At 39.7% G+C, this 26210-nt stretch overlaps 2 protein-coding genes across 2 annotated transcripts in view; both read right to left on the bottom strand.

The window, feature by feature from the left end:
* Nucleotides 1-206: 206 nt before the first annotated feature.
* Nucleotides 207-2178, bottom strand: LOC128362850 (E3 SUMO-protein ligase ZBED1-like). The gene is made up of 2 exons (XM_053323701.1): nt 1100-2178; nt 207-873 (listed from the first exon to the last, which is right to left on the bottom strand). The coding sequence occupies exons 1-2, from the start codon at nt 2176-2178 to the stop codon at nt 207-209; spliced, it is 1746 nt and encodes a 581-aa protein (XP_053179676.1).
* An 8628-nt stretch (nt 2179-10806) lies between these two features.
* fat2 (FAT atypical cadherin 2) overlaps nt 10807-26210 on the bottom strand; it is a 117046-nt gene continuing 101642 nt past the window's right edge. The window contains exons 25-28 of the mRNA XM_053324155.1: nt 24294-24399; nt 24063-24211; nt 22302-22585; nt 10807-11371 (exon numbers count right to left, since the gene is read on the bottom strand). Coding sequence (XP_053180130.1) covers nt 10869-11371; nt 22302-22585; nt 24063-24211; nt 24294-24399 — 1042 coding nt within the window. The 3' untranslated portion in view covers nt 10807-10868. The remainder of the gene's footprint in view (nt 11372-22301; nt 22586-24062; nt 24212-24293; nt 24400-26210) is intronic.

Raw genomic sequence — 26210 nt, 5'->3', positions numbered from 1 at the left:
ACTACATACAGCGTTGTAGTACTGATTTTTAAAGTGCAGGAACGCCCAATGCATGCTGCAGAAAAAAACAATAAAACAAAAACAAACAGTGCAATACAGAATAGGACTCAAATAAGTGCAGTTAGGCATAATGTAACCTATAATAATAACAGCTATTCAGCCATAGTAAAAATCCAAAACACAAAACATAATAGTATCCAGTACACTTATGTTTTCTTGGGACTCTCTGGACTGAGCCAGTCGCTCAAACAGACGAGCCTGTTGACATTTTCAGCTAACAGGGAGGCTCGCTTCTTCTGAACAATGTGCCCAGACAGTGAAAACAATCTCTCACATGGTACAGAGGTGGCAGGTGTTGCCAGGTACTTGCGTGCAAGGCGGGCCATCAAGCTGTGTGCACCTTCATGGTTGGACCACCACTCCAGCGGACATGCCTCCAAGTCAATAGTGGGCTCCGCCCTGTAGCGGGCTAGACAAGTCTCAATAGTGTCCTCCTCGTCATCAGTTGAAGACTCTGCGAACATGAGAGCTAACCTTTTCTTGGGAGGCTCAGACGTCGTCGGTTGTTCCGGTTGGGCAGGGCTTATCCCCCTGAGCAAGGCAGTGATGGAACGCCACACCCCAGCCCTGTCAGCTTTGTTGAGAGACTTTAGGTCCTTAAACCTCGGGTCGAGAGCCGTCGCAACCTTAAGCCATTCCATGTTGGTTTTGTCTTTTCGCTGATCCAGATCGTTCATGAGGGCCTCCTTGAATTTCGCCAGGTATGCTGGGTCATCCTCAGAGACCTGCATGGCATTGTAGAGATGGGACAGGGCTGGCAGGACCACTGAAGAGGATACATACTTCTCTCCTCCCAGGAGTTCAGTTATGTACCTGCAGAACAGAGAAAACATAAGTTAGAATTGTTAAGATGAACTACATAGGGCTGAGGATCCCCCCCCCCCCCATGACACAAACAGCTTTCTTTCTCTCTTGCCCTTTCCTCATTTCTCTAACACATCCCCCATCTCTCTCTATCACACACTCCCAGACCCCTTCCCCCATCACCCACATGCACGCACGCACGCACACACACACAAGAACAATATCAATCATTTACCTGCAGGGTTCCAGCACTGCCTCCAGCTTCTGCAGTTTATCCATCTCTGCTGGTGTAGGCATGGTGACTTTGGTTGTATGCAGGGCCAGGGTATTTTTCAGTGGTTCTTTATTTTTAAGAACACTCCTCACCATCTCTAGGGTGCTGTTCCACCTAGTGGAAACGTCCTGTGTGAGAGCATCTTTTGGTAAGCCATGAGCAACTTGCTGCTGCTCCAGTCCTGCTGCATTTGGTGGGCTGTGTTTGAAATGTCCCACAACTTTCCTGCACTTTGCCAGTACACCATCAAATGGGCTGTTATTTAGAGTCACTGTGATGGCTCGTTGCAGCAGGTGTGCGGCGCAAGGCATGTGTTCAAAGGGGAGCTCCCTGGACGCCGCTATCATATTGCGTGCACTATCGGTGGTCAATGTGCTGACTTTGTTTTCAATGTCCCACTCCTGAGCTACTTTCATGAAGTGCTCTGCAACTGTGTTGGCCAAGTGCCTCTCCTCTGTCTTCATAACAGTCAACACATGAGACTTGAGCACCCACTTGCTGTCAAAATAATGTGCTGTGACGCCGAGGTAGCTGTGATTACCGAGTGAGGTCCAGTAGTCACCAGTGAGCGCCACAGTGCTAGTCTGAGCTACAGCCTCCGCTACTTTGGCTCTCTCACCTTCATACAAGTCGTGCATCTTTGTTGTTGTAGTAGTTCTGCAAGGCAGTGCATACGTATAGTCACCGGAGGCGATGCGAATGATGTTGCGCAGACCCTCGTCCTCCACAATACTAATCGGCCTGCAAGACGTAGACACCCATTTAGCTAGCTCTGTTGAAAGTTGGCGGGTGGTGGACACGTCTAGTGGTCTCCGTGCCACACCACCCAGAGTCGTTTGTTTTAGATTAGAGGGTGGCGGAGGGCTCTCCGCGTCAGCTGTATGCTTTGCAGCTAAGTGATACTTCAGACTGCTCGTGCTCCGGTGGAAACTAAACACAGATTTACAGTAAATGCATATCGCTTTTGTCCTGTCAATACCACCATCTGGCAGGGCTTTGAAGATAAACTTTCCATTCAAAATCGACGTCGCCTTATCCATGTCTCTCAGTGTCTTTTTTGTTGCTTTTGTTGTGTATAAACGCCGGCTGCAAGCGTGTCCTTTTTCTTGCAGGTGTGTCAGTCATAGGGCGTTAGCTTGCCGAGGTTCGCGCCTCTGTATAGTCAGGCAACGCCCATATGACCGTCTCCTACTACGGAAAGACCAAAGGCTCAAAAACAACGGCCGCGCGTTAATCGTGCGTCAATTAAATTGACGGCGATAAGGGTGCGTTGGATTAACTAGTTAATAATGCGCTAATTTTGACAGCTCTAGTATTAACACAATAGTCTTCACATCTGCTGTAATAAAGCTGAAGTACTGGAGCTTGAAAGAAAGCAAACATTATTAATTGAAAAGCAACAACACATTTATAATCAAGAGAAGAAGAAAGATCTACTGAGGGTTAAAGCTGAATTAAATAATTAAATGCTACGTATACACGAAAGGCAGAGTTCCTAGTTCATAAGAGCGAGACAAACAGAATATCTAAAGACTAGTAGACCTACTTACTAACAAAAAAAAAATCATCAGTAATGATCAAACGTCACATATTGCTTATATAACAACAGAGCATGAGGTTTAATGCAGAATATCAACATTATTTTCAACAGTTTTCTTCATTGGAAGTAAAACCTACGCACTTTCTCTTTCCTTTGATGGCTTAAATATCTCAAAAAATAACAAAAAAGCTAATTAATAGACTTATCTCTCCTTTTGATTTAGATTAATTATATATTTTTTTCATTATTAACCTTTATTTTACCTCGTAAGACCTTTTTGAAGTCCTAAATCCTAATTTAAATGTCGAGAAACAACAATGGTAACAATGCAAAACAATTTTAGGTAGGTAAATAGAAGAAAATAAAATGATGAATGAATAAAAGCAAATAGAAAAGATTACGAAGAAGTTAAAAAGACTTGCAAACAATTAAAGTAAAGTCTGAAATACGTCATTGAACATCTTTTAACAGCAGTAAAGAATCTAATTTTAAGGCCCTTTTGCAGATTGTTCCAAGTGTGAGGTACTTTATAAGAGAATGACATTGTTCTTATTATGAAGCACTGAAATGAATCGTGTTAAATCAAAGTTTTACTAAAAAAAGAAAAAAAAGAAAAAAGGGAAGGATAGGAATTTATGCTGAAATTACCATCCGGTGTCTCTACTTAATGGAGCCATAAAGTTGGAGGTGTCTTCGTGTCTTGAATCAGCACTGCCTGCTTTAGTCCACACAGCTCAATCAGGATTTGTTAAACAGAGATCTGCAGCGGATAACTTCAGTCATCTTTTACATTTTATAGACGCAGCATCTAAATATACTGCGACAGACTATTTATGGTTCAAAACAGACTTAGAAGTTGCACGTTGTGGAAGTTTACAGGCTGCTTTTGTTAATGTAAAGATCAATAATCCTGAACCCAGATGTTGATGCATCTTGACCATAGACTGTATAAAAGAAATGGATGTAACAGACGTTACGTCACCCATTGGTTTGTGGACTGCTGCTCAGAAGCCAATAGTTTCGAATCTAGGCAGCGCCATCTTGAAAATTTCAGGTGCATGCTGGGAAAAATAAAAACACGGATTCTACTTATATGGGCATGAGGCGGGGCCATCGGCAGAGCCATGGGTGGAGCGGGGAGGTTGCTATGGTTGCGAGGGCTGGATCTTGAGGACATTGGTCAATCAACCTGTCAATCACGACGTAGCCACGCCCTAATGCATACCCTGCTTTATCATCACATATAAAATCAGGGAGGCCAAAATTTCCCAAATGAACATCATACTGCATTGAAGAAGGCTTTAAACTAGCGATTGAGACCATAAACACATTTTGAAAACGTTTACTGAGGTTAGAAATCAAGTGAGAAGTTGGTGAATTCTCCATTGACTTGTATTGAGACGGAAGACCTTTTGACATCGAAATGGTCGCCCCCTGGTGGCCTTTTGATAGAATGCAGCTCTAAGTTACTTCCGCACTGGCCTCATTTCAGAGGACCAGAACTCCCCGCCTGGTCTTGACTGACTTGTTTCTGTGTGAATTATGAAGACTTTGCAGATGCTGAAAGCTAAGTTTATTAGATTTGATCAGGGATTCAGGTTCAACACATGGGTTTGATTCTCAATCCATTTTGTATTAAGGCTCAACCCTAGAGAGATTCTCAATCCTCCTTTAATTAAATATCTATAGTGGTTTTTGCTCCTTTGCAGAGATCCAACCTGTGGTCCACTTGAAGTCTTGTCAGTTACCTTTTAAGGGTCTTATCTGACATTTTTTTCAAGCACCGGTGTTACACTGTATTTAGTGACCCATTAGATTAACCTGTAAGAGGCTAGCACCGTGTTTATGTCACTGAATCATATCACAGACTCTTGAGCCAGCTGTTGTAGTTCAGCCTGAGCAGATATCATGTTAATATGAGGCCTTTTAACTTTAAAGAGACCCAACATTCCCACATGAGCAACAGTGGCAAGAAAAAACTCCCTTTTAACAGGAAGAAACCTCAGAACCAGACTCAGAGTGGGCGGCCATCTGCCTCGACCGGTTGGGGTTGAGAGGAGAGAAAGGGGAAGGATAGAGGAGAGACGCACAATGAAAATCAACAATGAAGCTAGAAGGTCTGGGACTGGAATCTGTCATCCGGACGTCTACAGGCCTAAATTACCTGTGAGACCAGAAAGCACAGACAACTCCAGGGAAGAAGTTTAGGTTATTGAATGCATTAATAGAACATGAATGTTAATGGATATAGATGGATGGATGGATAGAGAGAGAGAGAGAGAGGAGGAGAGAGGACTTTTATAAGACTGTTGGGGAAAATGAAGCAGTGATGCTGGCTGTACTTAAACCATCTCCACAGCGTTCAGATGAAACTGCCTGTCAATGTAGTTTAACCTGAGAAGATAAAGTGTAGTTTGTTGACTGTCACTCATGTTTAAGTTCCTCTCCAATAATGTGTGTGTTATTATTTCTTCAGCTGGATGTTTGAGCTTCATCAAGCAGAATGATGCTTTGTTTTCAGTCATCTGCTGCAAGTTTAAAGTTTCTCTGAGCTCCATCTAAGACCTGAGTTAAAGGCATGATTGGGTCTGTTCGACTACTCGTACTAACTCTGACGTCATTTGAAGTATGTAGTGTGTTTCAACTGTGTAGTATGTGATTTAGAGTATGTGAGAAGTTCCTGGATGGTTTACTAGATTCTCCAGAAATGCAGAGTATGCATCAAGAGCTGACTACTCACACTCACATTACCCAAGATGCAACGCTACTTCTGAAAAAAACCCAAAATACAAACGTCACAGATCACCACCTCGGTGGCTACAGCGAGGGAATCTTTGCTTCCTGTTTTCAAAATAAAAGCACCAATTCTATTGTTATGGTTTTCTTAATAATAATGGTAACAGGTGTTTTATTTTGTGAAAATGACAGGAAGTGCGTTACTCGCTACGGCTAACTTGAGCGCCTCCGAATTCTCAGGAACAAAACTTTAAACAGGTGTTATTTGGACAAATTAGCGTCACATTGTGGATCTAAAGGGCTACTTTACTTTCTTCCTAAAAAGGTTAGAAATGTGGATAAAGTGGTTTATTTACAGAGTTAGAGCTAAAATGAAATCAGCTTCAGCCTGATGATTTCAGCTTGGGAAGGAACAAAATGCATTGTGGGTTATCGTGTAGTTTACTACAGTGTAAATGGTCTGCTTACTATCTGGTCGTGCATGTAGTGTGAAGTATAGAAGTATGTAGTATGCGGTTTCGAACAAAGCCATTGAGATTCGTGTGTGATGTGGAAACCTGAAGCCTGCACTGCTCAAACACAGAGAATAGACTTTACAGTAGAAGTAGAAGAATGAGACATCTCATATCCAGCAGTTAAACTTTTGAAATGAAATCCAGTTAAATATTCATGGTTTGTTCTTAATGAGGAAGAAAGGGCATGTGTCATTTCAAGTTTTTTTTTTTTTTTTTTGTGGAGGAGAGAAAAACACATCAGACACAATTTATTATTCCTAGCGGAGGATTTTTATGTCCTGAAACACGCCCGGAGGGGATGTTTAAATGAAAGCACTGCTGCTCACTGTTATCATCTGAACTGCATCCCCACGACATGACTGATTGATCCAGCCTCCAACTGTTCGGCTCAGGAAGTTCCTCAGTCTACACGAGCTCCTGACTCACCCAGAAAATGATTTTACCGTCTGGCTGAGTCACGCCATCGTTGTACACGAGCATATTCAAATTACCCATGATTTCCTCTGATAACACTAATCCTGTCTGGAGAGGACTTTAAGGTTTTTTTTTTTTTTTACTTTTTTTCTCCAGACTGTGACGAAACCCACATGAACAGAACACGAAGCAGCAAGAACTCCAAAGATGACTTCAATCAGTGATCGTAGAAGATAATAATCTTTTATTCATATTGTCTTTACAATATTGAAAAACAAAATGGAAAGACAGCATCTTAATAAAATCTCTCACAGAGAAACAACAGGGCAAAACAATGGGGGGGTATTTCGGAGGCCCACATTGATCTTTTTAAAAAAATAAACTATGAATGAAACGAGCGAAAACAAATGTAACGTACATTCAAGTTGAAGTCACATTCTGCACAGACGACGACACACAGATGCAGACTGTATGTACAACACAATAACTCTCCATTATAAAGATCTGCTTTTTGTACAAATTTAACAATAAAAACCCCCAACAACTTGTTTTTGATCCAGACAGCAGTCACAGTTAAACCACCAGCGATAAACGAACCTGCAATAAAAGCACTAAACAGGAGGATTCAGTGATGTTTGTTGTTCTGACGCCTTCAAATGCAACCATTTTGGAAAATAAGTCGAAAATATGAATATTTCAGAGAGGATATAGACCTATTAAAACTAAAACAGCATGATTTTAAACATGATTTTCAAATAAAATCTGCTTTAAAAAGCTGAACAAAGTAAAAAAAACATCAGAAATAGTCAAATGTGTGATGGGAAACTGCACAGAAATCCAGATTATTAACCTCAAAGCTCATAAATCATCATTTTCTTGGCTATTTTTTCCATGATAATTATTTTAAGTGTTTTCTCCTATTATCCAAACTTTAAAAAATATAACTGGATAAGCGAGACCAGATTCATGCTATTCTTTCTAGTTGGAAAATGTAATACTCTTAATTTTTTGAGGATAAAGTCACACTTTAAAGGAATAATCTGACTTTTATTAAAGTAAAATTAGTAAATCAATACAGCTTAAAGACAAGAAGTAAGAAGGAACTGCTTGGTTTAACTTCTCCAGCAACTCCAGCAGCTGTTTTTATTTAGATAATTTGTGTGTGTAGAAATAGAAAGTGAGAAATTGTAAGTTAATAAGCATTTGTTCTCAGCATTGAAGTATTTCATAGCTAAACCGGATCCAGAGGCTTTTAGCAGCATCTCACAAGTTTTCTCTTCATATAAAATCCTCAGAAAGAAACTTAGTACACTTCAGTAAAACTAAAGAAAACCCAGGTGTGAAAGGATTTGACTAACAGGATCTAACATATAATTCTTTATACTTTATAATACTTGTTAATAAGAAGTTTTCTTAGTTTTCTCTCTTTGTGCTTAAAGTTCCCTCAATGACATTTCAGGATATTCTTTGTTTTTTTTGTGCGTTTCAGATTGCAGATTTCATATAAAAGGTAATCTTTGTAAATCAGATATACCAAAGAAAGAAAAGATCATGAGATAAAATCCATAAAAACAACATGATATGTCATGAAAGTCTGTTTTTGTGCTGCAAAAGCTTCTAAATCACATTTTTTCTCAGTCATCCTTTTTTTATTGTGCCAACGCTCCGCAGCAGCAGCAGCAGCTCAGCTCAGCTCCACCCAGCACTGACTAACTATGTATTAATATTTGCAGTGAGCGTGCGTGCTTTGATTTAGCCTATTAAGGTGCCAGATGTGAGAGATTTGGGCTTTAAGGACATTAAGAACAAACAAAAATGAGTCGGTGCCCATCTGAATCAACCTGATGTCCGTTAACGCCTGCAAGTTACAACAAATGTCTTCTTCTAGTTACAGAAAACAGCGCCAACATGTCTTGTTTATCTCCTCAACTTCTCACAGCTATGTAAAATAAAAATTCAGCTCATGTGGGTTTTCATATTAGTCGCATCATGTTTACATACAGGCAGCAGCGGTAAACATCTGGTGCCAAAACACAAAGTGTCCAAACAGCTGGAACATCTGACTTTTGTTTTTGAGATCTGATCTTTTGAAATTCACACAAAACGTCCCGTTGGAGGTGGAGCACGTGTTGTTTGGTCAGGATAATCATATCACACGCTGACATTTCAGGTTGTTATATAGCATCGGATCTCGCTGAGCTGCTGAGCTGCTGCGTCTGAAAGCGGACTTAAAGGATAAAACTGCTGAGTGCGGAAACATCTGTTTGTTTGTTTGTTTTTAACGCCGTGTCAACTCATACATAATTCATGTGGCCTCTGTACGCTACAGATCATCCACATACTGTGCGTTTGTTGAATTAACCTTCATTAAATTCATTATTGCTGAAACAGGCAGATGCATGACTGACACAGGTTTGTTTTTTATAGGAAGCCAATTAGATAGAAATAAATAAGTGTGAATGCTTTAAGAGCGGACATGTTAATTAAGCTCATTAAGGACTAAATGATTGGGTTGTTTTCTCTATTTTCTATCAATTTAAGTACTTTTGGGGGATTTTAATTAACATTTTTTGGGTGCAAGTTTTCATTATGTTTCATCAGTAAACTAAAATGATTAAAAAAAAATTTTTTTTTTTTTGCTTATAGTATTTCCAAGCAGAAATCCCATCATCATTATCATCATTTACTAGTTCAGAAGTAATAAAAATGTCAGGATTTACTTCTTTTTCATATCTTACATGACACTGCAGGAGATTTAAAAAAAAGACTAAAAAAAAAAAAAGCAATCAGGAAGAAGTCAGCTTGTGCTCTACATAAACATGACGGAGATTTTCCTCATGTTTCATCATCAACAACATAACGAGAAATATTTGGCAGATTAATACATTGATACAGACAGTAATTGGTAATCACAATCCTGCAAGAAGTTTGTTTTCTCCTTTTTAAAAAACCCCCAAAAGAGTCAGATTTGAGTTGTGAATACGGTGGCTTTAAACTGTCACACAGTTAATTTAAGAAATGCTTTTCAGGCTAAACGACACATTCACTTGTTAACACGCCGCATAATTCACAACAAGCTCTCCAACCAAACAACAAAAAACATCATCTTTTTATCTTGAGGCTCGTATATTTACACCATTTAAAATGGCTGCATAGACATTTCTTTCTTTACTCGCTCCGACATCCAACGCTAGAACTTGATCACAAACATTAAAAGTATCACTCCTCCTGTGAAGAAACGTACTGTAATCTAGTTCACGCTAATTAGAAATGTACAGAATTTACAGTTTATGGAAATGAGCTCGAGTTAAAATACACGTCACGACTTACATCACTCATTAATGGCTTTAATTATGTTTTTTGTTTTTTTTTTATTTTAAATGAGGATCCAGCCCCCTTCATTATAACAAGACAGCAACAATTAACAACAGTAAGCAGATTTAAAGAGTTGGATGAAATGCATGAAATGTGCTAAACGTAATTTTTAATACCTTTTTTTTTTTTTCAATGATTTGAAATAGTGATTGAATGTTAGACACACATGAAAATGAGTGTGTTGTTCTGACATTCCTGTAGGGGTTTCTTTTCTTTCTGTTTTTTTTTTATAACCAAATACATCTCACATGAACACACACAAGCATTTTCCTTTCACACAATGCAGCCGTCCTCATTAAAAGAGTCATTTCTTAACGAGTGGCGTCATGTGAATGTCACGCGGGTGCATTGTCATGACAACAGCTGGGGTTTTTTGGGGGTTTTTTTTCCCTCCACGTTCCTGCCGTCTCACATTCAATCACATCACAGGGTGCAAAGTAATACAAACCATTTATTAATGTTTGGCAGAGCTGAAATGGATGTTGTTGCTTTTTAGGGTTTTTTTTTTTTTTTTTTTTTAAGAGTGGGTGGTTGCTAAGTGAAATGCAGGAGATCTATGTAGATGGACTCCTCTCTTCTTCTTCTCCTCCACTTTTTGAAACTTTTAAGTGTTGAGTTTTTCGCCTTGATCTAACTTTAAAAACAACAAAAAAACAGTCCAGTCAAATCAGTAATACTGTTCACGATTTCACAACTTAACGAGCGCTGTCTCTCTCTGCAGCAGTCTCTCTCCACAAACATGAACTTTTCTTGAACTTCTTCCTCTCAAAGTAACCGAGGAGTCCTGAATTTACCCCCGCCGCTGCCCCTCTCCTCCTCCTGTCTAGTCTGGCACAGCGAGACTACACTACTTTTAAAAAATAAAATAAAATCAAACAAATGAGAGATATCTGAACTGTTGTCTCATATGGCGTCTCTCATCTGCAACAGAGCGGGGGAGGAAATACTCAGATCTCACAGCGAGACACTGCTGAGCTGCTGTTCTGTAGTTTCAAAGTCCCATCTGAGAAGCTGCCTTACATTGGAGGAGTAGAGGAATGGGTAGCATGTGTCGCAGTCTTTATGGTCCCCAATATTATTAGAAGTCTTTAAGTGAATAATTACTGGCAGGGACGCAAATTTTTATAGCCTTCAAACCCCAACATCCGCCTTAAAACATCACCTCCTCACAGCTTCCGTAGTCGCTCTCCACCATGCTGGAGCCGTCGTAGCTTCTCGGGTTTCGCCCCCCAGCCGGTCGCGTTTGAGGCTGAGCCGTGTTAGCCGTCGGTGGCGTCGGGCTAGTTTGCTCGGCGTAAGACGGCATGGCAACGCTCAGACGCATGCTGAGTCTCTTATAGCCTCCCGAGACGTTGTCAAGGCTACGGGCGTGCTGGGTGGGGTAGTAGCTGATGGCAGTGTACTCGTTGGGGCATTGGGAGCTGGGGAGAGGAAGCCCGTCAGGACCCAGGAAGTCGTCCAGGTTCTGGTTACTGTAGCAAGGCGGCAGCGGGGCGCGGCGGTCGCAGCGGTCCAGAGGGAACGGGAAGCCGCCGAATCGAGAGTTCCTCCTCGACTCCATGGTGGAGGTGGAGTAGGTGTCCTCTACGATGTCGAACTGCGGGAACTCCTGGACGGTCGGGCGGCCGTAGTAGTCGGGATCTGCTGGGTAGACTGAGGACAGAGAAAGAAATATTAATATTATAATACATTTAAAGTATCACAATCATACAAAATCACATATAATTAACACATTAGAGAGAGCTGGAGTAGAATAAATGCTTATTACTTGCCGACAAGATGAAACTGAAAGTAGAGCTTGACTGATCTAATATTTATTGCATTGCATTAAATCATATAAAGTATCATCATTACATATTTTATACACCAAGTTCATTTCAGCTATGAAAAGTTTCACTCGGTACAAAAAAAAAAAAATCTTCTTATCGTCCAATTTTATTATATTTAATGCTCATATTTTGAGATTAGGAATCTTTCCAACTTCTTTTCAATGGAGCACCAAGCCGATAACATTTTACATAATTTAAACACAAATTAAATGTGTCTACCTGACTGTGAACCTCACTGGAATACTTTTATATGAGGATTGCTGAGTTTTATGTCTTATGTTATATAGTATATTTATAATTGTCAATCAATACTTGTTGTCACTGAAAGATAAATATTCATAATCACTGAGAGATGCTGCTGCAGGACCAATCTGAGCAAGTTGAAGGTCTATTTTGCATTAAATCCTTCAGTGTAGGTTTGAAGTAGCATTGGTTTGATTAGTGTAACAGGAAGAAGAGAGAGCACCACATTTACTATAAAAGGCAGATGACAGATTCCGACTTCTAGTGACTGAAGTCGTAGAAACATCCACTTGTTCTGTTTCTATAGAATTTACAATCACACTGCCATTCGGACTATTCAACGCTAACCCTGATGGTTAAGCTCATTCAGCTTGTTTGTGCACTGAATCCATACATATTTCTTTGAAACTAAACTCAAAGCAACCTTGACGTATTTCTCTAACAATAAGAATAATCCTGGATGTAAAGTCAGACCTGATAGACTTTGGAAACCTGCCTCTGCACTGTGCGGTAGGTGAACGGTGTCAGTCTGATTGCGGAGGACGCAGCTCGTTGACAGCTTTGAGGTGAGTCACACTTGTTTATTTTCCCTTTTAGCTGTCATTGTTCTCTGCATGAACATACATAGATGGTTTAAATCAGGATTGTTCAACGTGTCAGCGAGGACGGCAGTAAAAATAATGTGAGCAAATAAACCTGTTGACACAGAGCTGCCTGTGTTTATTAATATGAAAGAGTGTTTTTCTGCTTATTAAATATTATTTTTATATCTTAATGTTTGAATTTGAACCAAACTCAGAATTGATTTTGTGATCATGTCGATTGATGCAGTTGAAATTGCTCCAGGCAGAAAAAAAGAGGATTTAAATAAAGTTATAACGACATCAGAAATTACAAGTTTTTTTTAAGATTCTGCTTCATATCATGTGGAAAAGATATTCTGCCTTTGGGAAAGTTTGCAGGAAAGAGAGAGAGAGGGAGAAAAAAATGTTATTACAGATATATTTGGTGGTATCTGTGCATTGCAAATGAACTGAAGTTCCCCCTGCTGTTACCATGGCGATGATCCTGCTGACTGAGCGGCAGGATAAAATGAGACGATGTGTGTCGGCTAAACAGGAACAAGAAATGTCAGCACAGAAATGCCAAAGTTGTTGGAGCTGCAGACGGTATGTAAAACGTCCAGTTTAATACGTGTCTTTATCACGACTCCTCCACAGCCAAGTTCACAAATGTTACTTCATGTTTATTTGATGATTTAAACTCATACATCGTTACCAGACTTTTAAACTGTTAAATAATAGGTATTGATATCATTATGAGCCTGACTCCAATACACAACTGATGCTGTTATACGGACAATTTTGAGTTTATAATAAAAATGTTTTACTGAGAATCCAAAACTTTCTAGCACTGAAAGAATGTCAGACTTATTGTCTTCTTGACTTATTTTATGACCAAACAACGTCAGATTTCAAACGTAATTCAACATTGTTTTGACATCATCTGCTTTTATTTGGCAGATGAAAGTGCAGAAAGACAGGAAGAGAGTGATATGACAATGAGCGTCCACCGAAGGCTCGAATCCAACTGCAGACATTACGTTTATGTGGTATAAGTCTTGACCATAGACTGTATAAAAGAAATGGACGTAACATCCATGACGTCCACCATTGGTTTGTGGACTGCTGCTCGGAAGCCAATAGTTTCGAATCTAGGCAGCGCCATCTTGAACATTTCAGGTGCATGCTCAGGTGGATGAGGCGGAGCGGGGAGGTTGCTATGGTTGCAAGGGCTGGATCTCGAGGACATTAGTCAATCAACCTGTCAATCACGACGTAGCCACGCCCTAATGCATACCCTGCTTTATCGTCAAATATAAAATCAGGGAGGCCAAATTGTCACAAATGACCATCATACTGCATTGAAGAAGGCTTTAAACTAGCGATTGAGACCATAAACACATTTTGAAAACGTTTACTGAGGTTAGAAATCAAGTGAGAAGTTGGTGAATTCTCCATTGACTTGTATAGAGACAGAAATGGTCGCCCCCTGGTGGCCTTTTGATAGAATGCAGTTCTAAGTTACTTCTGTGTTGGCCTCATTTCAGAGGACCGGAGCTCCCCACCTGGTCTTGACCCTCCTAAAAAGCTAACTCAAAAGGTATAATTTCATTTAAATGAGGCTTATTGACTATAATCTCCAAAAATATGTGTAAAACCTGTGGTGGAATAAAGTTGGCTTGAATCAGCGATGCCTAACACAAAGGACCATAATGTGGCTGCAAGTTTTCATTTGATCAACAAAGCAGCAGCTCAACCAGGCTAGACTCATTTAATCAACTGATCTCAGTCTTCAGACGGTTGATTGGTCTAATTATGTGTGCTTTGATTGGGTGGAACAAATACCTGCAGGCACACAGCCCTTTATAGAGTAGTTTGGACATGCCTGGCTTAAAAGGTCGAACACAGAATTGGTCAATAATATATACTTTACGCTTTATAAACAGTTAAAGGGTTAGACAGCTACTAACGCTCACCAATTTTGGCCATTTGCCATTTTTTGACTTCATTTTGATTTCATTTTGGATCGACCCGTGTGTTTAAACGTTTAACATTCAAGGAACTTCACTTCTTTTGTTGCGTGAATAAAAAGAGAAAAATAGTTTAGTTAGGTGTTGAAGATAAGTTTCCTTTTGCTATCAGTAGCAAAACAAAGTGGGAAAATGAAACCCAGCTGGAGATTCAACTCATACTTCAATCATGAAACGCATCGTCAGGCATACAAAGTGAACTATTTATTTGTTTCCACTGTGGTAAATATTGGGTATTTGGGTATGAGCAGTCTAACCACAGTGGGTGGTTAGGCTTAGAAAAAGTTGAATAATAATAATAAAAATGTAATAATGATAATAATAAACAAAAAGGGAAGCGGCTCAGCTCACACTGTTTGACTGACAGGAAACGCCCTGCAGCGATGAGCACAAAATCTGACAACAAAATGAGGATTCTTGAGGATTACCACTTCAAATTCCTGCTCTTCATCCCCCAAAATCTCAAACTAACAAAGCGTATAACGAATTATACAGTTTGTTCAAACAAAACAACTTTAAAAAAAACTCTCCTGCTGTCACTCGAGTTACCGAGAATACTAAACAGACTCCCAGCTGCTCACACGGAGACAGACAGGAAATGAGACAAAGCAGCACAGGGAGTTAGAAAGAAAGGAAGAGAGGGAGAAAGAGAGGACAAAAGACAGGAGATGGAGGGACATATGGTGGAAGAAAGAAGGGAGGAGTAAAAGACAATCAGGTGGAAAAAGTTCGAGAGAGAAAGAGCGAAACGTGGAGCGAATGAGAGATGAATGTCAAAGTAAAAGACCGACAACAAAAGAGAGAGATGAAGAGAAACATGAATGAAAGAGAACGATAGAAAAAGGTGTTTCTGACTAAAAAGAGGGAGAAAAAAAATCTGACTTCAAATCTTTAAATCTCTAATCCTTCTGTAGGCTTAATAGACATCAAAGAAGGTTTTCAGCACTTTGCTCAGTTCAATGCGTCTTTGAGAACAAGAGTTGTGTTTTTTTTCTGATGCTGCAGAGAACAGAGGACGACGGCTCGGGTCTTTGCCGCAGGCTCCGCCACTGATTATAAATGTCACCTAAAGATTTTTAGAGCAAACTGAAGCTCTGGTGAGAATATAATGCAGTCAGAAGTAATTCAAGGCCTCGTGAAAAGGTGGATGGAATTATCGTCTATGCAAATGTTTTGTTTTTATTTGTTTGAGTGGACGAGTTTTATATTTTACCTTTGAAGCTTTAAGTCAGAGATATATTCATTAAAAAGAGGGAAGAAAGGAGGGAGGAAAGGAAGGACGGAAGAAACAAAAAGACGACAGGAAGGAAAGAAGGAAGAAAGGGAGGAAAGAAAGGACGGACAAACAGAATGAAGGAAGGACAGAAGGGAGGAAGGAAAGATGGGAGGGAAGAAAGGAAGGACCGACAAACAGAATGAAAGAAAGGACAGAAGGAAGAAAGAGAGGAAGGAAAGATGGAAAGACAAAAGGAAGAAAGGAAAGATGGGAGGGAAGAAAGGAAGGATGGACAAACAGAAGGAAGAAAGGGAGGAAGAAGGCAAGGAAAGAGGGAAGAAATAGAGACAGGGAGGAAGAAAGAAAGGAAAAGAGCACAGGAAGGAAAGAAGGAAGGAAGGAAGGAAGGAGAGAGGGAAGAACGGAAAGATGGACAAACAGAATGAAGGGAGGAAGGACAGATGGAAGAAAGGAGGGAAAAAAGAGGGAGGGGAGGAAGGAAGGAAAAGAACAGGAAAGCCGTCTGTAACATTGTTCATGTTTAAACTGCAGATCAGTTTCAAGCCGCGCTCTTCAACTTTGAGTGTTAATGAAGTTCTTAGATCAGAAAATGAAAGAATGAAAGAATGAAAGAATGAAAGGGGGATCTGATGCCAACTTTCATCGTCTAAACGGAGCCGTTGTGAGTAAATCTGCATTTTGAGGTTTGGCTGAAATCACAACCACAGATAAAGTGCCAGTTACTCTCATTGAAGTGTTTGGGAACGTCTTTAGTCTTTTCTAACTTAAACACTCAAATCCTTGGAAATGGATCATTTAAATTAGGATTTCATCTATAAATGTACAGCTCTGCACATAAAGGCACACTCATCTTAAACTGTAAATCTGATGATCTTCTACACTTATATAAAAATCCTATTTGCATTTACAATATCGCCAGCTTTATGACTTTATATATTACATTACTTATCATTTTTAGTGCAACAGTGTCAAAAATAACTGCCATATGGTTAGTGGCAGTTTTCAACAAAGCACATAAAACTTTCCACAGATGTTTTCCTCTTCTTTCGAATCAAATCGTAACCCTTTTTTTCCCCTCCAATCACCACATAAATTTCAACATCTTGACATTTGATTGCTGTTAATCACTTAATGATAGCTGGTGATGAAGCAGTGATGAAGCAATGTCAGAAATAACTGCCATATGATTAGTGGCAGTTTTGAACAAAGCTGCACAAAATCTTACTGTTCAGTCATAAAACTTTGCACAGATGTTTTCCTCTTCTTTCGAATCTAATCGTAACCCTTTTTTCCCCCAATCACCACATAAATTTCAACATCTTGAAACATTTGATCACCACTTAACCTTCATGTCGTCCTCCCGGGTCAAATTGACCCCGACTGTTCCTTCTTTCCTCCCTGCCTTCCTCCCTCCCTTCCTTATTTACTTCCTCCCTCCTTCTCTCTTTCCTTCCTTCGTTCCTCCCTCCCTCCCTCCCTTCCTTCCTTCCTTCCTTCCTTCCTCCCTCTTTTCCTTTCTCCCTACCTTCCTTCCTTCTTCGTCCCTTCCTTCTTTCCTCTGTCCTTTCCTTCCTTCCTCCCATCCTTCCTCCCTCCTTTCCTTCCTTCCTTCCTTGACTCGAGGACAACAGGAGGGTTAAAGATAACTGGTGATGAAGCAGTGATTTTTTCCTCCCACCCTAATACCAACTGATACTATCTTTTATCTAGTTTTATCTCCAGTTTTTTGGGAATCGCAGAGGGAGAGGTCACCTGTATTGCTTATCGTGAGATTCAGGTGTGGTCAAGAGCGAGAGAGATTTATCGTCAGGGGTCGAAGGACGAACCGTCCGTCGCCTTTTAACGACGAGCCAGATAACAAGTGATGAAACTACAGGAATGTGTCCTTTTTATTCAGTGTGATAAGGTCAAGCAGATGAACGACCTGCCAGGCTGGCGTTGCCTGGGGAGCGATGGCATGAAGAACGCCTGATCTGCCTCTCTTCATCTGTCTCCACAACATAGCAGTGGATGTATGAGTCACGGCTCAGCGGTATTGATCTGTTACATGGGAGAGAGAGCGAGAGAGAAGAAAAGCTGCACACAAAAAGAGAGAGAGAGAAAGAGAGAGAGAGAGACAGGAAGTATGACATGAGAACAAAAGAGGAGAAGTGTGATAGAGGGAAAGAGAAAAAGACAAATGGGCCCGAGAGAGATAGAGGGAATGATAAATGAAGGAAGCCAAGATGAACTGTGATTTGGAGAATGAAAGGAAAGATAAAAAAAAAAAGATGGGCAACAAGAGGAAATGAAGGGAAGTAAGAAAAGAAGAAGAAGAACTTTGTATTCTGCATTAAAACAGTGCGACGGAACCAGCGAACCAATGAAATATGATCCAGGAAGCTGCAGATTCATGTTTTTTTGCTTATCAGACTTCAAAACCAGTCTTTTTTACAACTCTGCCAACTCATCACGACTGCATTACATCATTTCATCTTGGTTTGGGATGATTATTGCGAGGTAAACGGCAGAAAAGCAGCGTTCACGTTACAAGGTGTTGCACATCTTGCTGGATGATGTTGCAGCAGAAGTTGAACCTAGTTTGAGTTTTTTTTTTCTGCCTGGAGCTCTACTAGCTTTCACGCAGAGCTAATATCCTTTTAGTCTGAACTTCTCAACCTTGTCTGTTGTTGATGCTTGTTCCCTAAAAAACAATTAAACTGTATTAAGTTGTCATTTAAACCCGGGCGAAAACAACCTGCCAGTCATAATCACCACCTCCAAAAACTGTTATTAAAAGGATAATTATTCCACTCTTTGAATTTTCAACTGAGTATAAAGAAGAAGTTTATGTTCAGGGTCCAAAAACCACACATACCACCCAAAGAGGAGCGAACCCATGGGTGCACACCGCATATTCTACAGTGATATTAAAAGATGAAGATTAAGTAAGAGGTAAGAGACAGACTCTAGAAAGTATCACATTGTTTGTTTGATGTTTTTTGGTCCTTAGTCTGCTCAGTACAACATTAATTTTCTCTTAATTATATCCCTTACTGTGAAGCACTTAGTGAAGTCTGTCTCAGTAATGGTGCCATAAACTAAATCAGATTATTTCTGACATCTAAAATGATGATTGAGACATCAAAGGCGACGCCAGTTTACAGATATACATGCGGTGAATTGATATCACAGGCACTAAAAATAGCTATAGCTGTGCTTTAACAACAGCTGCTCTGACATTGTCGGAGAACAGATCAGTTAAAATTGCTTTCATTAACGGGTCCAGTAAGTGTAGAGCGGGCAGGATCATTGATATACAAGGACAAGGTGATTAATGGCTTGTCTACATTAATTTATGGGTGACTGTGGGAGTGATAATGGAGCTCAGGTTTCACCATGATTGAGATTTACAAAACAGAGCCATCTGGACGTGATGCTTTAGAAATTTGACAAAAATAAGTGTACATCAGGATTCCTGCAGAGCATTAAAAAAAGACCCTTATAGCCAAACTTCATTCCAACTTATTACCACAGGTTTTACACATTATGGTCCATAGGCCTCATTTTACCCTCCTGTTGTCCTCAGGTAAAGGAAGGAAGGAAGGAATGAGGAAGGAAAGGAGGGAGGGAGGGAGAGGAAGAAAGGAAGGGAGGGAGGGAGGAAGGAAATGAGTAAGGAGGGAGGGGGGGAAGGGGAGGGGAGGGAAGGAAGGACGGAATGAGGAAGGAAAGGAGTAAGGAGTGAACACCTGTCCTCCCAGGTCAAAATTAACCCGAGGACAACAGGAGGGTTAAAGGTAGATCTTAAATTTTAACCCCCCCCCCCCCCCCCCCCCCCTTGTTGCATGAGAAATATAATACACACACTGTAAATACTCTGAGTGTAACAACGTCGTTGTCAAAATTAACATTCCCAAGCAAATTGTAATTAAAAGTGAATTAAAATGCTTTTCTTTTAAACTCAGAGTAACACTGGACCAGTTTATTACATTTCCCATTAATGTAATTACTTTGTGATTTTAATTATAGTTATATACAGAAACAAAAACATCCCTATTTATATTTACATCAATATTACATTGATTTCAAGCCTGAATGTGCCTTCTTCTTTTTGCTATAAACCCTGATACATACATATATAATGCATCTGGGGCTGTTGGGAATCTGCAGATGAAGATTTAACAATATTCTAGTGATAATTTAGCATTTGTGTTATTGGAGTTTTGACAAAGTTAGATGCTAAAACAAAAAAAAAACCAAGGCTTTCCCTGGAGCATCACAGTCAGTCAGGGATGGATGAGACTTCACATTACAGGTGTTTTTTTTAAACCGAGCTGTCAGGTGTTATAACAGAAGATGCTCACCAACAGGATAATAACCTGTATAAAGATCCTGAGGCAGCTGTGGGACTGTGAGAATTTTCCTAACAACTGATTTATAAATGGTCACGCCAAAATACTCCAATAAATTGTGAAGACAAAACGAAAAAAAAACCTGCCGTCGTTCCTCACAGCGATACGACGGGACGTGATGCACATCGCACATTAAGGACAAATGCGTTGTGTGGTTTCCTGTGTGAGGCCGAATGAAAGAGATGTGAGAGAGGGGCGAGAAATATAAATAATGAACGGAGGCGGAGAAAATCGAAAGAGATGGAGAAGAGATTGAGAGAGAGGATGACAGGAGAGAGGAAATAAATAAAGTGAATAAAGGAAGGCATTATAGAAGTAAAATAGAAGTATAGAATATAGACGGTCACATGGAAAAAAAAAATATGAAGAGAGACAAAGATGAAAAGCAGAAGCAATCACAGGAAGAGAAAGTGGAAAGTAAAGATGTGCTGAGAGATGAAACAGAGAAATCACTTTATTCCCCTGATGTTATCACATCTGTCGGCCGTCGCCGTCGTCGTCTATGAATGTTTTATCTTCCCGCAGTTTAATCAGCGTCTGCGTGCTGATGGATGACTGTACGGGCAGTCAGGTGTTTCCCATGATGCTTCACTCCACGCGACATTTAAATAATTGTTTACAATGCCCTTGAATGACTGGAGTCGCTCAGCCCGTCCTGACCTTCTGTGTCGCTGTCTAAGTGCACCGCTCTGATTTATCGGCTCGTTCGCTGGAAGGTTTTTCTTTGTTGTTATGGATACAAGTCATCTCTCACTGTGTTTAATTTAATATCATAATATAAATATATGATGGGATTCAGCCTGTTTTCAGTTAAAGTGTCACAATGAAATAAAATAATCAGACCACTGATACAAAACTGATGTTAAAATCCAGTAACTTACTAAAGTGATAGTTGCCTCAATCTAGATGCAAAGTCTCAACTGATATCAGGGTTTATATATTACAGCATCACCTAGGGCTGGTTGATTATGGCAAAAATCAAAATCACCATTAATTGAACTTTTAACCTTGATTACGATAATCTTGCTCATGTCAATTAATGGTGGTGTTCACTGTTGCCATGACAGCAAAGGTTGCATATCTTTAAGGAATATGAAAACTTGTCTCCAGTGATGATTTTAACCCAAACCATGATCTTTACATAGTTCTAATCAAGTAAACTAGACATTAAAACATCTTTATTTTCACTCCCTAAAGATCCTCATGTGTGAGGGCAGCAGTGGAAAATACTAAACTAAAGAAACTGTGAAAATACATAATTGTTCATCAAGGGTGGAGATAATCCTTCATTAATTGTAATCGAGGTTAAAAGTTCAATTAATCGTGATTTTTGATTTTTTTTGTCATAATCGCCCAGCCCTACTCAACATTACTCGACCTTTTTAGGAAATGTGTCAGCAGCTTTACAAAGTGATCACTGTCTATATGTGCAGACACTATTGTACATTACGTATGATTTATTATGTATTAATTAATTATATTGAGTATGTTTTTTTTTTAAAATCGTTTTAATGAAACACTGCAATCGATTAGGAGATAGAGAAAATGAATCACCAACTAGATTTGATTATTGATTCAAATAATCAATTATTTAAGACTGTTGGACTATTGGACCATTGATTTCCATTTGTCACCATTTGCTGACATTTTACAACATGTAGCCTAAAATCACTTTTAGCAATATTGATATTTAACACAATATGAAAATTACTAAAATTTGACAATGGTGAGAATATTTTCTGACATTTTGACAAAAATTAGGCAGCAGGATTGAATATTGTCGATACGTAGAGGTCTTCTTTCATTTTCCATTGTATTGTCATATATGATTGATGTATTAATTAATATTGAGTATTAACTTGGGACATTTTCTCAGTGTGATTTTTTCAGCTCACTGATATAAATCATGAAGCATGACGGTCAAATAAGGTACAAGGTTTTTTTTTTTGTAATGTTTATAACGATGAACAACAGGAAATTAATCTGCTACTATTATGATAATCAATCAATCATCATTTTTCAAGCATATATGCCAAAAATATACTTGTTCCAGCTGATGATAATGTGAAGATTTATTACTGATCTTTGTCTTTTTTTTAATATTTTGGGCTACAAGCAATTAAAAAAAACATCATTTTAAGCTCAAGGAAATTGTGAATGTCACTCAAAGCCTATAAATTCATCACAGGAATAAATGTTCAATGATTATCTTGTTAATGTTTAAGAAAGTTGTTTCGGTAAGAAGTCACACACACACACACACACACACACACACACACACACGTACCTTCATAGTCCATGTCCCAGTGGTTCTTCCTGATGGAGTCGTTGTCAGAGCTCGACGGCGGCCTGGCGGGAAGGTTCGGGGCCACACTGCACACAACCGGCCCCTGCGTCTTGGGTGAGGAAACCCCGCCTCCTGACGAACAGATCTGGCTATGCGGTCGGAGCGATCTGAACGGCGTGTGGTCGAGGTCGTTGTGGTTGCTACCGACCAGCGAGCTCATCTCGATGGGGTTGACTTCCTGGTTGTCGGCTTTGAGGCTCTTGGCCAAATTAGGCTGGAAATATCTGCACATGTTTAAAAAAAGAGAAGTTTTAAAAAGAGATAAATTCAACTTCCTCTACTATCCAGCTCCTTTTTTTTTTTACTTTTCAATGTTTCATCTCTGTTTTTGAAAAGCTGGGTCTTTTGCTCTCCAGTGGCAAAAAAAAAAAATCAATATTGTGAAAAAAGAAAAAGGACAAAGTTTTTAAGACTGGAGGAGCTGAGTAATTTTTAGTAAAACATCTTTTTTCCAAGAGGGAGCTTTTCCGCCGAGCATCCCCGCTCAACTTCACACTGCTTATAATTGAAGAACTTCTGTTACTACTAGAATAATAATAATCTCCTCCAGTGTCTTTCTCTTCCTGATAACTACTTTCCACCCCCTCCCCCCCCCTCCCCCCCTCGCCACCTTCAAGCTTTCCTCTGGATGCATGAGAGCTTTATCACGATGCACAGTGCAGAAAGTCAAGAGCGCCGCAGGACAAACTCTCTCTGATTGTACAAAATCGACTCTTGAGAAGTTGTAACATTTGATTTGTGGCAGAAGAAACTATGAAGAGGAAGAAGGAGCAGCATTTCAACATCCTGTAGAGGAAGTGGCTCGGGAATTAGGGGATTTTACAGCCATTACTATAACTCAGACCAACAGATATATATTGAGGAACTCTGAGCTTCAGACCCTTACCCTTGAACCCTTACACAGTGTTCAGGGTCTAATTTGACACCTTACAAACTTTCCTTGTAGCCAAACATGTGATTACTAATCCTAATGTGACCCAGAACATACAAAATATAATTATACAAGTATTTCATCTTTCTAAAAATGCTTTTGTGCGGCAGTTTTTGACTCATTTATTAAAAAAACTAAAGAATGCCCTCTCTTTGCTCTCTTAAGACACATTTGAAAAAGTGAACTTGTCCTTTAACTCTTACATCCTGTTCTTGGTCTAATTTAACACCTTAAAAACTTTTCTTGTAGCCAGACATTTGATTGCTTATCGTCATCTGACCCAGAATATACAGACATAAGAAATATTTCACCTTCCTAAAAATGCTTTTGTGCGGCTTAAACATATTTTTGACTCATATTTATTAAAGAATGCACTCTCTCTGCTTTCTTAAGACACACTTGAAAAACTGAACTCATCCTTTAACTCTTACATAATGTTCTGGGTCTAATTTAACACCTTAAAAACTTTTCTTGTAGCCAGATATTTGATTGCTTGTCCTCATCTGACCCAGAATATACAGACATTAGAAATATTTCATCTATCTAAAAATGCTTTTGTGTAGCTTAAATATATTTTTGTTGAGGTTTTGAATCATATTTATTAAAAAAACTAAATAATGCATTCTCTCTGCATGAATCACCAATTTATTAATGACTAATGAGTTTATTCATGATTGATTTGTGGATCCAAAAGTATGTATAGAAGCTAATTATGAGTTTAAACTGTGAAATGCCTGAATAGGAGCAGTATGAAAGGGTTAATCTCTTACCCGTTGGAGTCCTGGACGCAGACGGGCTTCTTCTTTTTATGCTGAACGTAACGTTTCCTGATGCAAACGAAGATGGCGACCAGGAAGAGTAATCCCAGCACACTGGCACTGATCTCCAGGATTTCAATAGAGCCAAACAAAGGAGAAACCTGAAAGACGGAGGAGAAGGTTGATGGTTATCCCGCTTGGTTGTAACAATTGATGAATCTTTTAATAGTTGTTGTGGCTGACCTGAGGCAGAGGGTCGCAGTGGAAGACGCCTTTAGATACTTTGCAATCATATCCGTTAGCGCAGGGATTGGGGAAACACAGACTGACCTCCAGCTGATTGTGGCACCTGCAGAAACACAAGAAGCCGAGTTTTAAAAAGGATCTGAGGATGACGAGGAACCAACATGCTTTCAATGAGAATACGTTTTGTTTTTTCCTGCTACAAAAGAATCAAATTATCCTTCAGCTGTAATTAAAATATGACAAAATAAACTGGTTCAAAGTTAGAAAAGTTTGCCCCCTAACAGCAGCACCAAGCCTTTGTGTGTTTTCCCCTCAGTTGGACTTTACAGCTCATGCAATTGTCTAAATTTTGGGCCACAATCAGGCAGCTTCCCTCTGTAGAGTTAGTGTTTGCTGTGCTGTATCTGTGAGTGCAGCAGCGTGGGAACGGGAGCATCACAAAGGGCTGCCACCTTGGCCGGAGAGTGTAGGTTAAATTTGGCTGATGACACAGAGACTCGCTGCGGCCTTCATCTCCTCGGGCCCCCATGCATGAAACATGACCCAGAGGATCTGCTGGAAGAGCTCTGATTGCTAAGTGCCGCCGCCGCCGCTGCTGCGATACTGACAAAAACCTATCATTTTGTCTTCCGTAAAAAAGTGCCTGGTGTTCAGCTGTAGCCGTTCATTTCCCAGGTGTTGAATCCCCTCGTTGGACTGCCCTCACACTGTTTTCCAGCAGTTACACAGCAAAATGCAGCATTCATTATTTTCTCTTTGACCAAGGACTTTACAAAGAGAGGAAACTTTTCTAATGAACTGTTGTGTGCAATAAACAGGGTTTGGATTAGAATATAAATTGATTGACAGAAAATTAATCACTAGAAATTTTTGATTTTTGATGATTATCGATCATTTAGTGTCATTTCTTTAAAGAAAAAGGCTCAAACCTGTGTTTCTAGCCTCTTAAATCTGAGTGTTTCTTGTTTCTTTAGTCTGTTTGGATCAGAACTGAAACAATTAACATAAATCGATCAGTAGATTGACAGAAAATGAATCCATTATTTTTGATTATCGATTCAAATAATCAGTAATTGATCATTTAGTCATATTTTTTGTAAAGAAAAAAGGCTTGGGTCTCTGGTTTCAGCTTCTTAAATCTGAATGTTTTCTGGTTTATTTAGTCTTTAATGATAATGAACTAAATATATTTTAGCTGTGGGCCAAAACAATATCATTTAAAGATGTCTTATTGGACTTTGGGGAACATTGATTGAACATTTTAAAGATCAAACGACTAATTAGGAGTTCTTAAAAGGTAATTTGGTCTCTTCTTATTTAATGTTATTCTTTAAGCCTATGCTGTTTAATTTTACTTGCTGTACTTGTTTGCTCTTGTTTTATCGCTTTGACTGTAAAACACTTCTAGCTGCATTTTATATATTAACCCTCCTGCTGTCCTCAAGTCAAGGAAGGAAGGAAGGAAGAAGGAAGGAAAGATGGAGGAAGGAAGGAAGGAAGAAGGAAGGAAAGAAAGGAGGAAGGAAGAAAGAAGGAAAGGAGGGATGAAGGAAAGGAGGGAGGGAGGAAGGAAGGAAAGATGGAGGAAGGAAGGAAAGGAGGGAGGAAAAGAGAAAGGAAGGATGGAGGGAGGAAAGAAGGAGGGAAAGAGGGGAGGAAGGAAAGGAGGGAGGAAGGAGGAAGAAAGGAAAACGGGGAGGAAGGAGGGAAGGAATGAAGGAAGGAAGAAGGAAGGAAAGATGGAGGAAGGAAGGAAGGAAGGGAGGGGAGGAGGGAGGGAGGAAGGAAGGAAAAAAGGAAGGTAGGGGGAAGGAAAGAAAGAGAGAAGGAAGTCAAAAAAGGAACAGTCAAAACAGACGGGGTCAATTTGACCCGGGAGGAACACAAAGGTTAAAGATGCTCTATTCATAAAAG

This window comes from Scomber japonicus, chromosome 8 (genome assembly GCF_027409825.1).
Source record: "Scomber japonicus isolate fScoJap1 chromosome 8, fScoJap1.pri, whole genome shotgun sequence".
NCBI lineage: Eukaryota > Metazoa > Chordata > Actinopteri > Scombriformes > Scombridae > Scomber > Scomber japonicus.
This window is presented reverse-complemented; position numbering and strand designations above follow the sequence as displayed.

Bases quoted from the DNA above. Each gene is read 5' to 3' on its own strand.
- LOC128362850 (XM_053323701.1), bottom strand. From the start codon at position 2,178: ATGGATAAGGCGACGTCGATTTTGAATGGAAAGTTTATCTTCAAAGCC. The intron at 874-1,099 runs GTAAATGATTGA...TCTGTTCTGCAG, and splicing joins GCAGTGCTGGAACCCTGCAG to GTACATAACTGAACTCCTGG.